Raw genomic sequence first — 13,101 nt, forward strand, 5'->3', positions numbered from 1 at the left:
AACATGTGAAATTAGCAAGTGGTACACCGGATCGCAGGAGACTCACGTACCCCTGGGACAGGTCCCAGTGTAGGGGTTAGGAATTAGAAAAACCCTCTCAGAAGCCTCTTAGCCCTCCACCTCCACCATGATGGGAACCACACTGCACTCGGAGGTGGAGGACCATCACAGGAGGCTCTTAGGTAAGTCACCTGAGCTTTGGATCCCTCCTTCTTATCAGGTGCTGATAATGACACCCACAGGCTGTCCAAGTGCCCGGCTCCCCACTTGGCGGGGGACACTTTCTCTGTCCTCCCAGCATGAGACTAGCCTGTTGAGTGGGTTTCCTCTTGGGCAGAAATATGTGGACACACTGGAATATGTGCAGAAACAGCACTCAGAATGGTTAAGGCATCTGAGTTCCGAAGAGTGGCAGAATCCCCCTCCCTTTCTGAGAACAGTCATCTGCCCGAGAGGTGTGGCCCCAGCACAATGCCCGGTGGAGGCCAGGGCGTCGGACTAGCGGGAACACCTGGACAGCGTCCCTGCTGGCTCAGGCTGCAGCCAGGGCCTTGGGACTCCAACCCCCCACCCTGCTGCCTTCCCGGGGCCCTTTTTCTGAGCAGCATTGCAAAAGCCCCACCTGGCTGTGGGCTGTTTTCCTTCTTGGTGCCACAGGACTCCGTGTCACAGGAAAGGGTCTGAATAAGCAGGGCAGTCCTTTGTATGCACATGACCCCATCATTATCTCAGTCTGTCCCACCCCGCAGATCCACGTCTGAGTCCCAAGAACTACCACAGCTCTCTGAGTTTGGATTACAGCTGGGGCTGAGAGATGCCTTCTGCACTTTTGCAGCCTTCATTCTGGTTCTCAATAAAATCTTTAAAAAAAAAATTTTTTTTTTAAATGACTGCCTTCTGCTCAGGTCATGATCCTGGAGTCGCAGGATCGAGTCCCGCATCGGGCTCCCTGCTCGGCAGGGAGTCTGCTTCTCCCTCTGGCCCTCCCCCCTCTCATGTGCTCTCTGTCTCTCTCATTCTCTCTCTCAAATAAATAAATAAAATCTTTAAAAAAAATTAAAAAAAAAGATTTTATTTATTTATTTGACAGAGACAGAGAGAGAGAGAGCCAAGCAGGGGGAGGGGCAGAGGGAGAGGGAGAAGCAGCTCCCCGCTGAGCAGGGAGCCCGACAGGGGGGCTCGATCCCAGGACCCGGAGATCATGACCTGAGCTGAAGGCACACGCTTCGCCGACTGAGCCACCCAGGCGCCCTGGGCTTGTGTGTTTTGAAGTTCCCTTTGAGGGCGGCAGGTCTCTTATCAGGGGTCCCGTTCTGGGCGGGGTCAGCCGCTTGGTATCAGAATCCCAGGAGAGCCTCTATCTCTGACGGCCACCAAGTGCCCTGAGCAACAAGCCCAACACCAGCCATGGGTTCCACTGGGCAGTGTCTGGGGCCAGGCGGGATGTGGTCAAGACCCCCAGCCTTGTCTGGACAGCGTGAGACCTAGCTAGGCCCGTGACCTGTGTCCCGGGGACAGCGGGTCTATCCTAAACCCTGTCCGGAGTCCCGCTGGGGCCTGCGCCAACGTCCAGCAAGGGTTCGTGGAACCTCTGGCAGGGCGCCCCATGGGTGGGCCCCACCGAGGACTGTGGGGGCACCCTGTGCGGACTCGGGCGGAGGGCACCGCCCCCACGCCCGTCCGCCTGTGGAAACCCTCCGCCCGCCCCGCCCTCCGGTGGGTCCGTCCCTCCACTGCGCGCACGGGTGGGGAGCGCGGGGACCCGACGCCAGGCGCGCCGGGAGGACGGCCCGGAGCCCGCGGGCCGCGCAGACCCGGCGCCTCCCCCCGGCCAGCGGCCTCGGCAGCGGCGGGCTCCGCCCCGGCCGGCGTCTGCGCCGTCCCGGTCGCTCCCCGGCCCTCGCGCCCCCCGCCCCCATGGAGCAGCTGCTGCGCGCCGAGCTGCGCACCGCGACCCTGCGGGCCTTCGGGAGCCCCGGGGCCGGCTGCATCAGCGAGGGCCGCGCCTACGACACGGACGCGGGCCCGGTGTTCGTCAAGGTCAACCGCCGGACGCAGGTGCGGCCCCCAACAACGCCCCGCGGCCTGAGCCGGAGGCTGGAGAGCGGAAGGGATGGGGGTGGAGGGGGCGCAGGCGGGGCCGCGCGTCCGGGCCGGGCGTCGGCCGGGGTCTCGCGGAGCTGGCTGCTGCGGGCCCGCAGGACTCAAGCATTTTCTGAGGGATCGGGGCTTTCGTCCGCTGCAGGATTAATACTCCTGTGTTTGGTTTAATTTCCCTACCCATCAAGCATGGGGGAGGCGAGGCTCGGAGTCCCGGGCTGGGTCTGCTTCTCCCCAGGGCCCCGCTCTGGGCTCCCTCTTCCCCAGCCCAGCGCGCGGTTCCGTCTCACGAGGTGGGAAGAGGCCGGACCGCAAGGGCCCGTCTCATGCCCCTCTACTCACAGGCCTGTGCTGGTGTTTGGAGCTGGTTAATGCCCGCTTAAAATTTGCTGTTAAATATGCCGTGTATGGGAAATATTAACACATCACAAATGGAGAAAGTTAGCGTTAGTAAGTGCACCCCAGATGCTGAGGATGACCCGGTGGAGGACTCGGCGGAGGCTCCCAGCGCCCTGTGGGCCAGGCCCTCTGTGCAGGAGTTGGGGGAGCTGCTGGCTATGGGCTGAAGGACTCCCAGAGAGGCTCCTCCCTGTCGCCCTGCAGCGCTACCAGCCTGGGGTGGATGAGGGCTTGGGGCTGGTGCCGGGAATTGTCCGGGAGCTTCATTTCAGAACCCAAAGCCCTCCAAATAAGCCCCACCTCCTGGGAAGCAGTTTTGGGTTCAGGGTTCATGCAGGCTCTGGAACCCTCCTGGCTGAATGCTCCCCCAGGCCGGGATCCCACCCTTTGCCCTTGAAGCCCTGGGTGCTGGCACACGGTACGTGGGCCGATGACAGGTGAGGCCCTCCAGACACAGGCGGTCCAAGGCTCAGGCGTCCTCTGCCCCTGAATGTTTGGGGGCTCGCTTGCCCTGGGAGCGCGGCTGGGGCTCGCGGGGGATTGCTGGATGTTCCCTGACTGACACTAGCCACCCCTTGCTTCCCAGTCCCAGGTGTGGGCTGGTAGTTTGGGGGACGCCTTGCCTCATTTTCCCCTTGAGTACTTTGAATTAAGGGATGGGATTCTTTGCCTGTGTGGAAGTAGACGCTTTAGCTTCATGAGGAATAATTCTATAGCCAGAGGTGTTGACAAGTCATATTAATTAGCACACTTTTAACCAAGTAATAGTGTACCCGGGGTGAGAGTTCACCTAGTTTAAAATTGGGGTATTTGTGGGAAATGCTTTAGAAATAGGACGGCACTTGGGTCCCAGTGGAGGCTGTTCCGTCTTCTTCGGGGTGGGGTGTGAGGATCCCTCCCGCCCCCCAGGCCCTGCTGGGTGCTTATCTCTGGGGACAGGCCCTGGGCCTGAGCCAGGCCCTGCTGACCTCCCTGCCCTGCCTTCCCTTGCCCCAAATGTGTGTCCCAGTCACTTTGGCATGCGACCCCATGCCGCCCTATGCTTCTCCTCAAGTCTGCTGTGGTTGCTTCAGGTAGTGAGGTGGGCAGCCAACCTGAAAGGGGACCCAGGTCCACCTCCAGACCCTCCACTAACCCACACTCTGAGGCACCCCATTGTACTTCCTGGCACGCCTGGCGCTCCCATAGCCCCCCCATGGCACCACCCAGAACCTCCTGAGGTCTCCTCACAACCTCCATGGCACCCCATGGTACCTGTGGCCCTCTGGCCCCCTGCAGCATCCTGCAGTACCCCACTGTACCCCCAGGCATGCTCAGCACTCCCATGGCCTCCCCCAGCACCCCACAGTACCCCCTGCCCCCATGCTTCCTCACCTCTCAGAGCAAGCACTCGGGGCAGGGGCATCAGCATCCTGCCCACCCCAAGTCCCAGGCACAGCCTCAGACTGGCAGCCCCCTCCTATCTGAAAGGCGCCACTTTGCACCCCACTCTCTGAGGAGCTGATGTCTTGCGCTCCAGCTAGTTTTCAGTAACTGAGGGTCCTGGGTGCTTGTGATCCCATGTGGTGGCTCCTGTCCAAGGCAGTAGAGGCCCCTGTTGGAGTTGGAGCTCATGGTCTTACTCTGGATGCAGGCCCGGCAGATGTTTGAGGGAGAGATGGCGAGCCTGGAAGCCCTCCAGACCACAGGCCTGGTGCGAGTACCTCGGCCCATCAAGGTGATTGACCTGCCTGGAGGTGGGGCCGCCTTTGTGATGGAGCATCTGAAGATGAGGAGCTTGAGCAGGTGCCTGGGTGTTGTTGCGGGGGAGGGGGTGGGAGGGAGGGAGGGAGAGAGAGAAAGGGAGCAGGCTCTTGCTGGTTGCCCCTGTGCCTCCATCCAGTTAAGAGAGGCAGGGCCAGGATCATACCCCCACCCCCGGATTATTATTATTATTTTTTTAAAGATTTATTTATTTATTTGAGAGAGAGAGCATGAGCAGAGGGAAGAGGCAGAGGGAGAGGGAGAAGCAGGTTCCCCACTGAGCAGGGAGCCCGAAGAGGGGCTCGATCCCAGGACCCTGAGGTTGTGACCTGAGCGGAAGGCAGATGCTTCACCGACAGAGCCCCCCAGGCGCCCCCACCCCCGGATTCTTAACAAAAAGAAGGAGTTCTTGCTCTCTGTGTGGTTTTGGGTCAGGTTGGCGCCAGTGACTCAGCATCAAAGAAGCGCGCTGGAACCGTCCCTGGCCTTACGCTTTAGGGTGCACTCGTGTTAGTGCGAATTGGGCAGACTGACGTTGATCTATACTTATCTGAAGTCCTTAAATTTTTATCTAATTGTTAAAGTTACGTATATTCAATGTTTAAAAAAGGTGGAAACCATGAATTCACGTAAAGAAGTCATAAAGCCACCTGTAGTTCCGTCAGCAAAGAATGGCCAGTGCTAACATTTCGGTGCCGTCTTTTTTTAATACGTGATTTATATTTGTTTTTACAAAACTTCGGAGCTGGTTTTTCCTTAACTGGTTAAGCCTCCGTTCCTTAATTCCCTGCACCTCCCAGGGCTTCTGTTGAAGGCCACCAGCCCACTCCCACTTGGTGATTTTATACTATTTTGTTTTTCAGAAAGGGTCATAGCCGGCAGTTCATTTCTCACGTTTTAAGGAATGGAGAGTAGTTTTTAAGGGATTTAGAACGTTTCTCCACACGGCGCATTCACGCCGGTTGTGGTGATTTCCTGTGTGAAGCCGCTCCTCTCCTCCTTCCTCAGTCAGGCATCAAAACTCGGAGACCAGATGGCGGACCTGCACCTTCACAACCGGAAGCTCAGGGATAAGTCGAAGGAGGAGGAGAACACAGTGGGTACGTTCACTGCTCTGTGCACCCTTCACCCGCTGTGTCTGTCTGGGTTGGTGCTCCCGGTGGTGTTTTCACAGCAGGCTGAATTGCGTACGGTCTTCCTTTACGCTGCGGCGTCCTGCAGACGACACTGTTAAGTGAGAATTCTGTGGCGCCCACAGGTGGGTAGGAGTGGCCAGACGCCGATGATGCCCAGGCCTGCGGGCCGGTGTGCCTGAGGCAGGAGGGTCCTGGCCGGCCCGTGTGTGGACTTGCGGCTACCACGAGTAATACACCCTCCGAGGGCCGCGTCCCTGCAGAGCCCAGGCCTGTGCTAGCGCTCTGCTGTGCTCTGGCGTTTAAGAGAAAGACAGCAGCTCTTTTTGTCGACAGGCCGGAGGGCTGAGGGGGCCGAGCCCCGGTGTGTGACCAAGTTTGGCTTCCACACGGTGACGTGCTGTGGCTTCATCCCTCAGGTGAGTGCCCGCATGAGGACGTCCCTGCTTAGCTGATGACTGCTCCCAGTGCCCCAGTGCTGGTCGCCCCATCCCTTGTAGGTGCCAGAGGGCCAGTCGTCTGGGCACCGGGAAGACAGCCTGATTTCTGAACTCAGAGTGTGAGCCGAGATACCTGGGATAGGAGGGCAGAGGCAGAAGTTCACTGAGTTGAGCTGGGAGGAGGTGGGCAGCTGTGGGGCAGGTGGGAGAGCATCCAAGCAGAGGAACGGCAGGTGCAAAGGCCTTACGGCAGGGGGTTGTGTGATGAATGTAGGGGACTGAAGTGGGTGGGGGTGAGGCAGCATTCCACGTCAGGGATCAGGTCCTGGTCACCCGCCCCAGGATGTTGTAATTCTCGTGACATAAACTCCGTTATTTCAAAGCGTACAGGGACACCTGGGTGACTCCGTCAGTTAAGCATCTGACTCCTGATCTCTGCTCAGGTCTTGATCTCAGGGTGGTGAGTTCAAGCCCCGAGTTGGGCTCCATGCTGGGCACAGTGCCTACTTAGAAAAACCCCAGAGCCCACCATATGAGAACATGGCGAGAAGGCTCTCACCAGAACGCAACCATGCTGACACCTTGAACTTGGACTTACAGCCTCCAGAACTCTAAGAAATAAATGTCTGTTGAAGCCAAAAGAAAAAAAAAAAAAAAAAAAAAAAGAAAAACTCCAGAAAAACACGTACAATTCCGTGGTTTTTGGTATATTTCCTGTGTTGTGCAGCCATCGCCACTGTCTAATTACAGAACATTTTCATCACCCCCAGAAATCACATACCACTTAGCAGTCATTCCCCATTCCCCTTCCTCCAGCCCCTGGTAACAACTCACCTCTTCTGTCTCTACGGATTTGCCGTTCTAGGCATTTCATGTAAATGGAAGCATATGCTAGATAGCCTTTTGTCTCTCCCTGTCTCCGGTGTGGGCAGAGGGCGAGTCTCCCAGGTGGATGGCACTTGGGGCAAGATCCTTATGAAGCCTGAGCCAGACTTAGGGATCCCAGCCCCTGGGCAGCCCTCACATCTGGGGTCCCTCAAGCTCTACACACACAGTGGTTTCCCAGGCTTGTTAGGGCTCCATGAATCTCTGCTGAAGCCAGCTCCCCCAGGGTTGCACATCTGCTGGGAGCCGGTGGCCAGTGTGGCTGAATGGGGCTTGGTGTCCTGCTTCAGATGTTGAGTTACGAGCTGTGGACTCTCCAAAGACACAGCTGACCTTGCACAGTGACTTTTCAAGAACCAGGAGATGAAATCACACACAAAACCCCAATCTGTGAAGTCGATGAGAATGGGGTTGGTCCATTAGGGACACGGGCAACCCCTGTGTGCCCCTTGAGAACCCCGGATCAATGCACCTATTTAGCTCAGCTGCAACTGGCCGGGAAGGGGTGAGGGCCCTGGGTGGACACTTGGTCCACCTTGAGCTGGGACCGATGGTCCTGCATGGAGCGCCTGGACCAGCCCAGAAGTTCCAGGAGCGTCCTGCTCCTTGGGAGGGATGCGTGGGCCTTCAGGGGGTTGCAGCCATTGGGGGTGACCCTGAGTGGCAGCAGCGGGCTTCTCAGACACCTGGTGTGCTAAGCCCCCTTGGGACCGCTGGCATTTCGTGCAGGGCCACTCCCTGGGCTCATCTCTAAGTGCTCCATCCAACACCAGTCATCCAGTTGCTGTAGCAACCTTAGGAGGTGGGTGTTGTCATTTGACTCATTTTATAGATGAGGAAACGTGCAAAGAAGCCAAGCGGTGCCCTGAGGCCATGCGGCTAGTGAGTGGAGGGCCAGGGTTGACCCACAGGCTGCTTCAGAGTGTGGGCCAGAACCCCCTCACTGCCTTGCCCCTCTTCAGGGTGAAGGCTGGGTCCCACTAGCGGTGTGCTCAGGTGGCCCTGCCTTTGGCAAGTCGGGAAAGTCCTGCCCTTTCTGGGCGAGGGGATCACAGTCCCTCTGTCCAGGAGGAGGGACTGGGCTAGCCAGTGCTGGTGTCCAGCTCCTGATACTCAATCTGTGTCTTTTATAACCTGGTCATCCAGAAGGAAGATGGAGCCTTGGACCCTGGGAGCCTGTGCAGACAGATGGGGAAGGAGGATCTGCCACCCCATGTGCCTCAGGCTGTCTGAGGAGAGGGCCTCCCCTCCTGCTTTTGAGGCACACCCAGCACTAAGTGGGTGAGCCCTGGGCTGAGCGCCCACAGCACCCGGCACAGGGAGTCCACGGATGTGTGTCTGCAGGTCACTGCGAGGCATGCTCTCTGGAGAGTCCCTCCCCGGAGGGGTTTCCCAAAGTGACTCTTTGTATGAAATAAGCTTTGCATCTTTATTTTTTTTTATTTTTTTATTTTATTTTATTTTATTTTTTAAAGATTTTATTTATTTATTTGAGACAGAGAGAATGAGAGAGAGAGCACATGAGAGGGGGGAGGGTCAGAGGCAGAAGCAGGCTCCCCGCCGAGCAGGGAGCCCGATGCGGGACTCGATCCCGGGACTCCAGGATCATGACCTGAGCCGAAGGCAGTCGCCTAACCAACTGAGCCACCCAGGCGCCCTTTATTTATTTATTTGAGAGAGAGAGAGAATGAGAGACAGAGAGCACGAGAGGGAGGAGGGTCAGAGGGAGAAGCAGACCCCCCGCCGAGCAGGGAGCCCGATGCGGGACTCAATCCAGGGACTCCAGGATCATGACCTGAGCCGAAGGCAGTCGCTTAACCGACTGAGCCACCCAGGCGCCCAGCTTTGCATCTTTAAATAAGAAAAAAATTCTATTAAGGTATAATTGACATAAAATAAGCTGCACATTTAAAGTGTACAATTTTGCAAGTTTTGACATATGTAGATACCCGTGAACCAATCACCACAGTTGGGACGAATATATCCATCACCCCCAAAGGTCCTCTTGCCCTTCCCTGCCCCTGGCAACCACTGTCATTAGAGATAAGTTTGTATTTCATAGAATTTAACATAAATGGAATCATACGGTTTGTGCCTTTTTCCGGCTTCTTTCACTTAGCTTCATCATTTCATGATATTCATCTATGTTGTTGCATGTGTTCAAAGTCCGTTCCTTTGTAGGATGAACCATAGTCTGTTTATCCATTCACCTGCTGATGGGCATCTGAGTAGTTTCCAGGTTTTGCTTTCACAAATAAAGCTGCTATGAACCTTTGTGTACAAGAGTTTGTGGAGACAAATGCTCCCACTTATCTTGAGTAAATACCTAGGAGGGAAATGGCTGGGTCATATGGTAGGTTCATATTTAACTTAAAAAAAAAAAGATTTATTTACTTATTTTAGAGTGAGCGAGAGTGAGCGGGAGGAGGGGCAGAGGGAGAGGGAAAGAATCTCGAGCAGAATTCCCGCTGAGCGTGGAGCCCGACGCGGGCTTAATCTCACGACCCTGGGATCATGACTTGGGCTGAAATCAGGAGTCAGACACTTAACTGATGGAGCCACCCAGGCGCCCCTAGCTTTTTAAGAAACTGCAAACGTATTTCCCCAAGTGGTTGTACCATTTTACATTCCCACCAGCAGTGGATGAGGGTTCCAGTTCCTCCACATCCTGGCCGCTCTTGGTAGTTTCCACTGTTTAGAATTATTTAGCCATCCCGGCGAGTGTGCTGTGGTATCTCCCTGAGGTTCTGCTTCCCCTGATGGCCAGGGTGCGGAGCGCCTGTTCCTGTGCCTCTTTGCCATATATCCGTGGCACAGACATTTAGGATTATTATGTCCTAGTCATCAGTTGACCCGCTTTCCGTTGTGAAATGACTTTCTTTATTCTTACGATAGTCTCATCTCTGAAATCTACTGTCTGATATTACTATAGCCATTCCAGCTTTCTTTTGACTAGTGTTAGCATGGTGTATCTTTTCTATCCCTTTACCCTATTTCTGTTTTTATATGTGAAGTGCATTTCTCGTACACAGCTTGGAATCAAGTCTTTTAACTGGGGTACTTAGACCCTTTGCATGTAGTGTGCTTATTGGTAATGGTTAGGGCTGAATCTGTCATCTTGCTGTTTGTTTTTTATTTGTCCTGTCTCTTCTTTTTTTCCCTTTTTCCTGTTTATCTGCCCTCTTTTGGACTGAGTATTGTTTTTTTTAAAGATTTTTTATTTATTTATTTGATAGAGACACAGCAAGAGAGGGAACACAGCAGGGGGAGTGGGAGAGGCAGAAGCAGGCTTCCTGCTGAGCAGGGAGCCCGATGTGGGGCTCGACCCCAGGACCCTGGATCATGACCTGAGCCGAAGGCAGATGCTCAATGACTGAGCCACCCAGGCGCCCCTGGACTGAGTATTGTTAATGACTCCCCCATCTCCTCTGGTGGCTAGCTGTAATATTTGGTCTGTTAGTGGTTGGGCTTGGGTTTGTGCAGTCCCCATGTATGGCTCTGCCCTGTGAGCACCAACTGCAGCCTCAGCCTCATCTTGCCGTCTAGGTGAATGAGTGGCAGGAAGACTGGCCCACCTTCTTTGCCCGGTACCGTCTCCAAGCGCAGCTGGACCTCATCGAGAAGGACTACGCCGACCGAGAGGCACGAGAGCTCTGGTCACAGCTACAGGTGGGTCAGGGGCTGTCCTTTTATTAGCGCATCGCATTTGTGTGGGGTCCTCTGGTAGAATGGAGCCCTGGAGCAGCGCTCGTCAAGTGTGGACACATAAGTGCCGGACTCTTGGCCTGATGGGGAACCTGGGAAGGGGATGGTACCTGAGGACATACTTGGCCCCTGAGTGCAACTCTCCCTGGCTAGGTCACCAAGTACTCAACCTCAAGCTTTGCCCACGTGAAACGCAGGTGCTTGGCTCATAAATGCTGGCATTTACTATTGCTTTCTTACCCACTCTTACCCTGTTCTTTCTTTTCCAAAGCATGAATGTCTCACCTCTTAGAGATGTAGGCGGCAGATGCCCCAGAGTGACTAGTTTGAAAATGTAACTCTCCAAATGTTAAAAACAGAATCTGCGTGTCAAGCCAGGGTGACCATGCAGCGAAGAAATTTCATTTAACTCAGTAATGAAGTAACCAGTAGTATGCAGAAGAGGTGCAGGCATATATGTGCTGGGAAATAAAAGGACAGTAGAGAAAGTTTGCCAAGTTGCCTAAAAACCCCGCACTCAGGTTATTTGGCCCACGTCCAAACGTGCAGGGCCACGTCCACTGAGGTCTCTGCTGTAGGAATGTCATCAGTGCTGTGGACTGTCCAGACCTAAATTAGCAATAGTAAGATAACGTTGCATTCTCCTGGACTCAGAGGGTCTCTGGGTTTCATAGACCAGGCTGTGGTTGGACCCAGAACAAACATGAGGTCATCTCTGCCTTATTTCCAAGTATTGGATCAGGTGGCCGTGGCTTATAGTCCCATGGTAACTCTGTGTGCAATAATTATTTTTCTTAGGTGAAGATCCCAGATCTGTTTTGTGGTCTAGAGATCGTCCCTGCCCTTCTTCATGGGGATCTCTGGTCAGGAAATGTGGCTGAGGACGACTCGGGGCCCATTGTTTATGACCCAGCTTCCTTCTATGGACATTCTGAGTTTGAACTGGCAATTGCTTTGATGTTTGGGGGGTTTCCCAGATCCTTCTTCACTGCCTACCACCGGAAGATCCCCAAGGCTCCAGGGTTCGACAAGCGACTGCTGCTGTACCAGCTCTTTAACTACCTAAACCACTGGAACCACTTTGGGCAGGGGTACAGGAGCCCATCCCTGGGCACGATGAGGAAGCTTCTCAAGTAGAATCCAGCCTGCATCCCTGCCTCCCTGCTTCACAAAGAAGTGGGGTGGCAGCACCAGAGATGGCTTCAGGGAATAATAAAGTAGGGGGTTCAGGGATGGAACGGCTGTGCTGTCTGTGCTTCCACCCTCGCAGTTGGGCTGATGTACAGAGGCCCCCGGCACCTGGCGGGGTTCCAATAGGCTCATTATGTATCGTGGTCTGGGGGAGTTTGGATATTTTCATCGTGATTGTTACAGAGTCACACAGATCTGCGATTTGCGTAGGTGGAAGTTGGGGTCACATCTCCCTGTGGACTCCGGCTCAGGCAGAGCTGGAGACCAGGAGATGGGTCTCACCTCTTGAGCGGCATCTCTGGGGCTGAGTGGAGCTGTGAGTCCTCCCCTGCCGAGGTAGGACAGATGGAAGGAAAGGCCCTCGGTATTGTGGGGGACAGGCGTTGGGGCTGCAGCCACTGCCCAGCCGGCTCCGCGCTCCATTTTTCAGCTGGCGTGTTTGCGGCTGGGTAACAAGAGGCTGAGGGTAGGGGGAGAGCCTCGGGCAGTGGGGTGTGCCCACGGTGGGGTGTCAGGGGTGTCCACTGTGGTCCGGTGGCCAGATTGGCCGGTTGGTTGGGCACGTCATCCTTGAAGGGGCTGACATCCTTGAAGGGGGGCTGGGGCAGGTGGCACTGGGGCGGGATCTGTGGGGCACTGGCCGTCCACGCCGCGTCGCTGAAGACGTGGCCACGCCTTCGTTACTCCTTGCAAAATTACCAATTTCACGGTGGTAGGGGCGCCCAGATTTCTCTTATCTGAGTGTGACCGTCCCGCGGGCCTGGCGGTCAGGAGGCTGGTCCCACCGCGACAGGTGAGCCTGTTAGGACTGTCTAGAAAGAACTCCATCCCAGACGCATCCTTCCAGACACGTGACATTTCAAACCAGAAACTGCTATCGTCGCAGGACCCATGTTTGTGGGATGTGACTGTGCGACCCGCGCAGCTCGAGTGTGTGGGGGGGAGGGAGTGGGGAGGGGTGGGGGGCGGGGCTCGGAGCCCGAGTCTCCTCCTACGGCTCTGGTCGCGACCCCACTCCCAGCGCGGGCCACGGCCGCTCCCAACAACCCGCCCTAGGCTCAGACCCGCCCCCGCCCCACCCGCAGGCTCAGACTCACCCACCAATGAGCTCAGACTCCGCCCCACCCCGCGCACAGGCTCCGTCCTCACCCCATCCCACCCACGAGCTCAGATCCCACCCCCGCCCCACCCCACCCCCAGGCTCAGACATCCCTCCCCGACCCCACCCCCAGGCTCCGTCCCCACCTCCCCTCCCCCACGGGCTCAGGTCCCCCTCCCCCGGCCCCATCCACGGGCTCAGCTCCGCAACGCTCCCGGGCTCCAGCCACGAGCTCAGCCCCCCGCCCCGCCTTCTCCCTGGCCCCGCCCCCAGCCCGCGCAGCAGGCTCCGCCCTCCCCCGTCCGGCTCCGCCCGGTCCAGGCTCCTTTCACCCGGGCCCCGCCCCACAGGGCCCGGCCGCGCCTCTGTGCTCGCTCTTTTGGCGGCCGGCGCGCTCCGTAGCGGG

At 56.3% G+C, this 13,101-nt stretch overlaps 1 protein-coding gene across 1 annotated transcript; it reads left to right on the forward strand.

The window, feature by feature from the left end:
- Positions 1-1,724: 1,724 nt before the first annotated feature.
- FN3K (fructosamine 3 kinase) lies at positions 1,725-11,643 on the forward strand. Its single transcript, XM_045888205.3, has 6 exons — positions 1,725-2,058; positions 4,133-4,284; positions 5,251-5,342; positions 5,712-5,794; positions 10,247-10,369; positions 11,204-11,643. The coding sequence occupies exons 1-6, from the start codon at positions 1,918-1,920 to the stop codon at positions 11,540-11,542; spliced, it is 930 nt and encodes a 309-aa protein (XP_045744161.1). The 5' UTR covers positions 1,725-1,917; the 3' UTR covers positions 11,543-11,643.
- Positions 11,644-13,101: the final 1,458 nt, after the last annotated feature.

Source organism: Mirounga angustirostris, unplaced genomic scaffold, assembly GCF_029215605.1.
Source record: "Mirounga angustirostris isolate CCGP_5_RB_7025 unplaced genomic scaffold, mMirAng1.0.hap1 SCAF_17, whole genome shotgun sequence".
In the NCBI taxonomy this organism is placed as follows: domain Eukaryota; kingdom Metazoa; phylum Chordata; class Mammalia; order Carnivora; family Phocidae; genus Mirounga; species Mirounga angustirostris.

Coding starts and splice junctions, on each gene's coding strand:
- FN3K (XM_045888205.3), top strand. CDS start 1,918: ATGGAGCAGCTGCTGCGCGCCGAGCTGCGCACCGCGACCCTGCGGGCC. Junction 5,795..10,246: donor GCTGTGGCTTCATCCCTCAG/GTGAGTGCCCGC, acceptor CTTGCCGTCTAG/GTGAATGAGTGGCAGGAAGA. Junction 10,370..11,203: donor AGCTCTGGTCACAGCTACAG/GTGGGTCAGGGG, acceptor TATTTTTCTTAG/GTGAAGATCCCAGATCTGTT.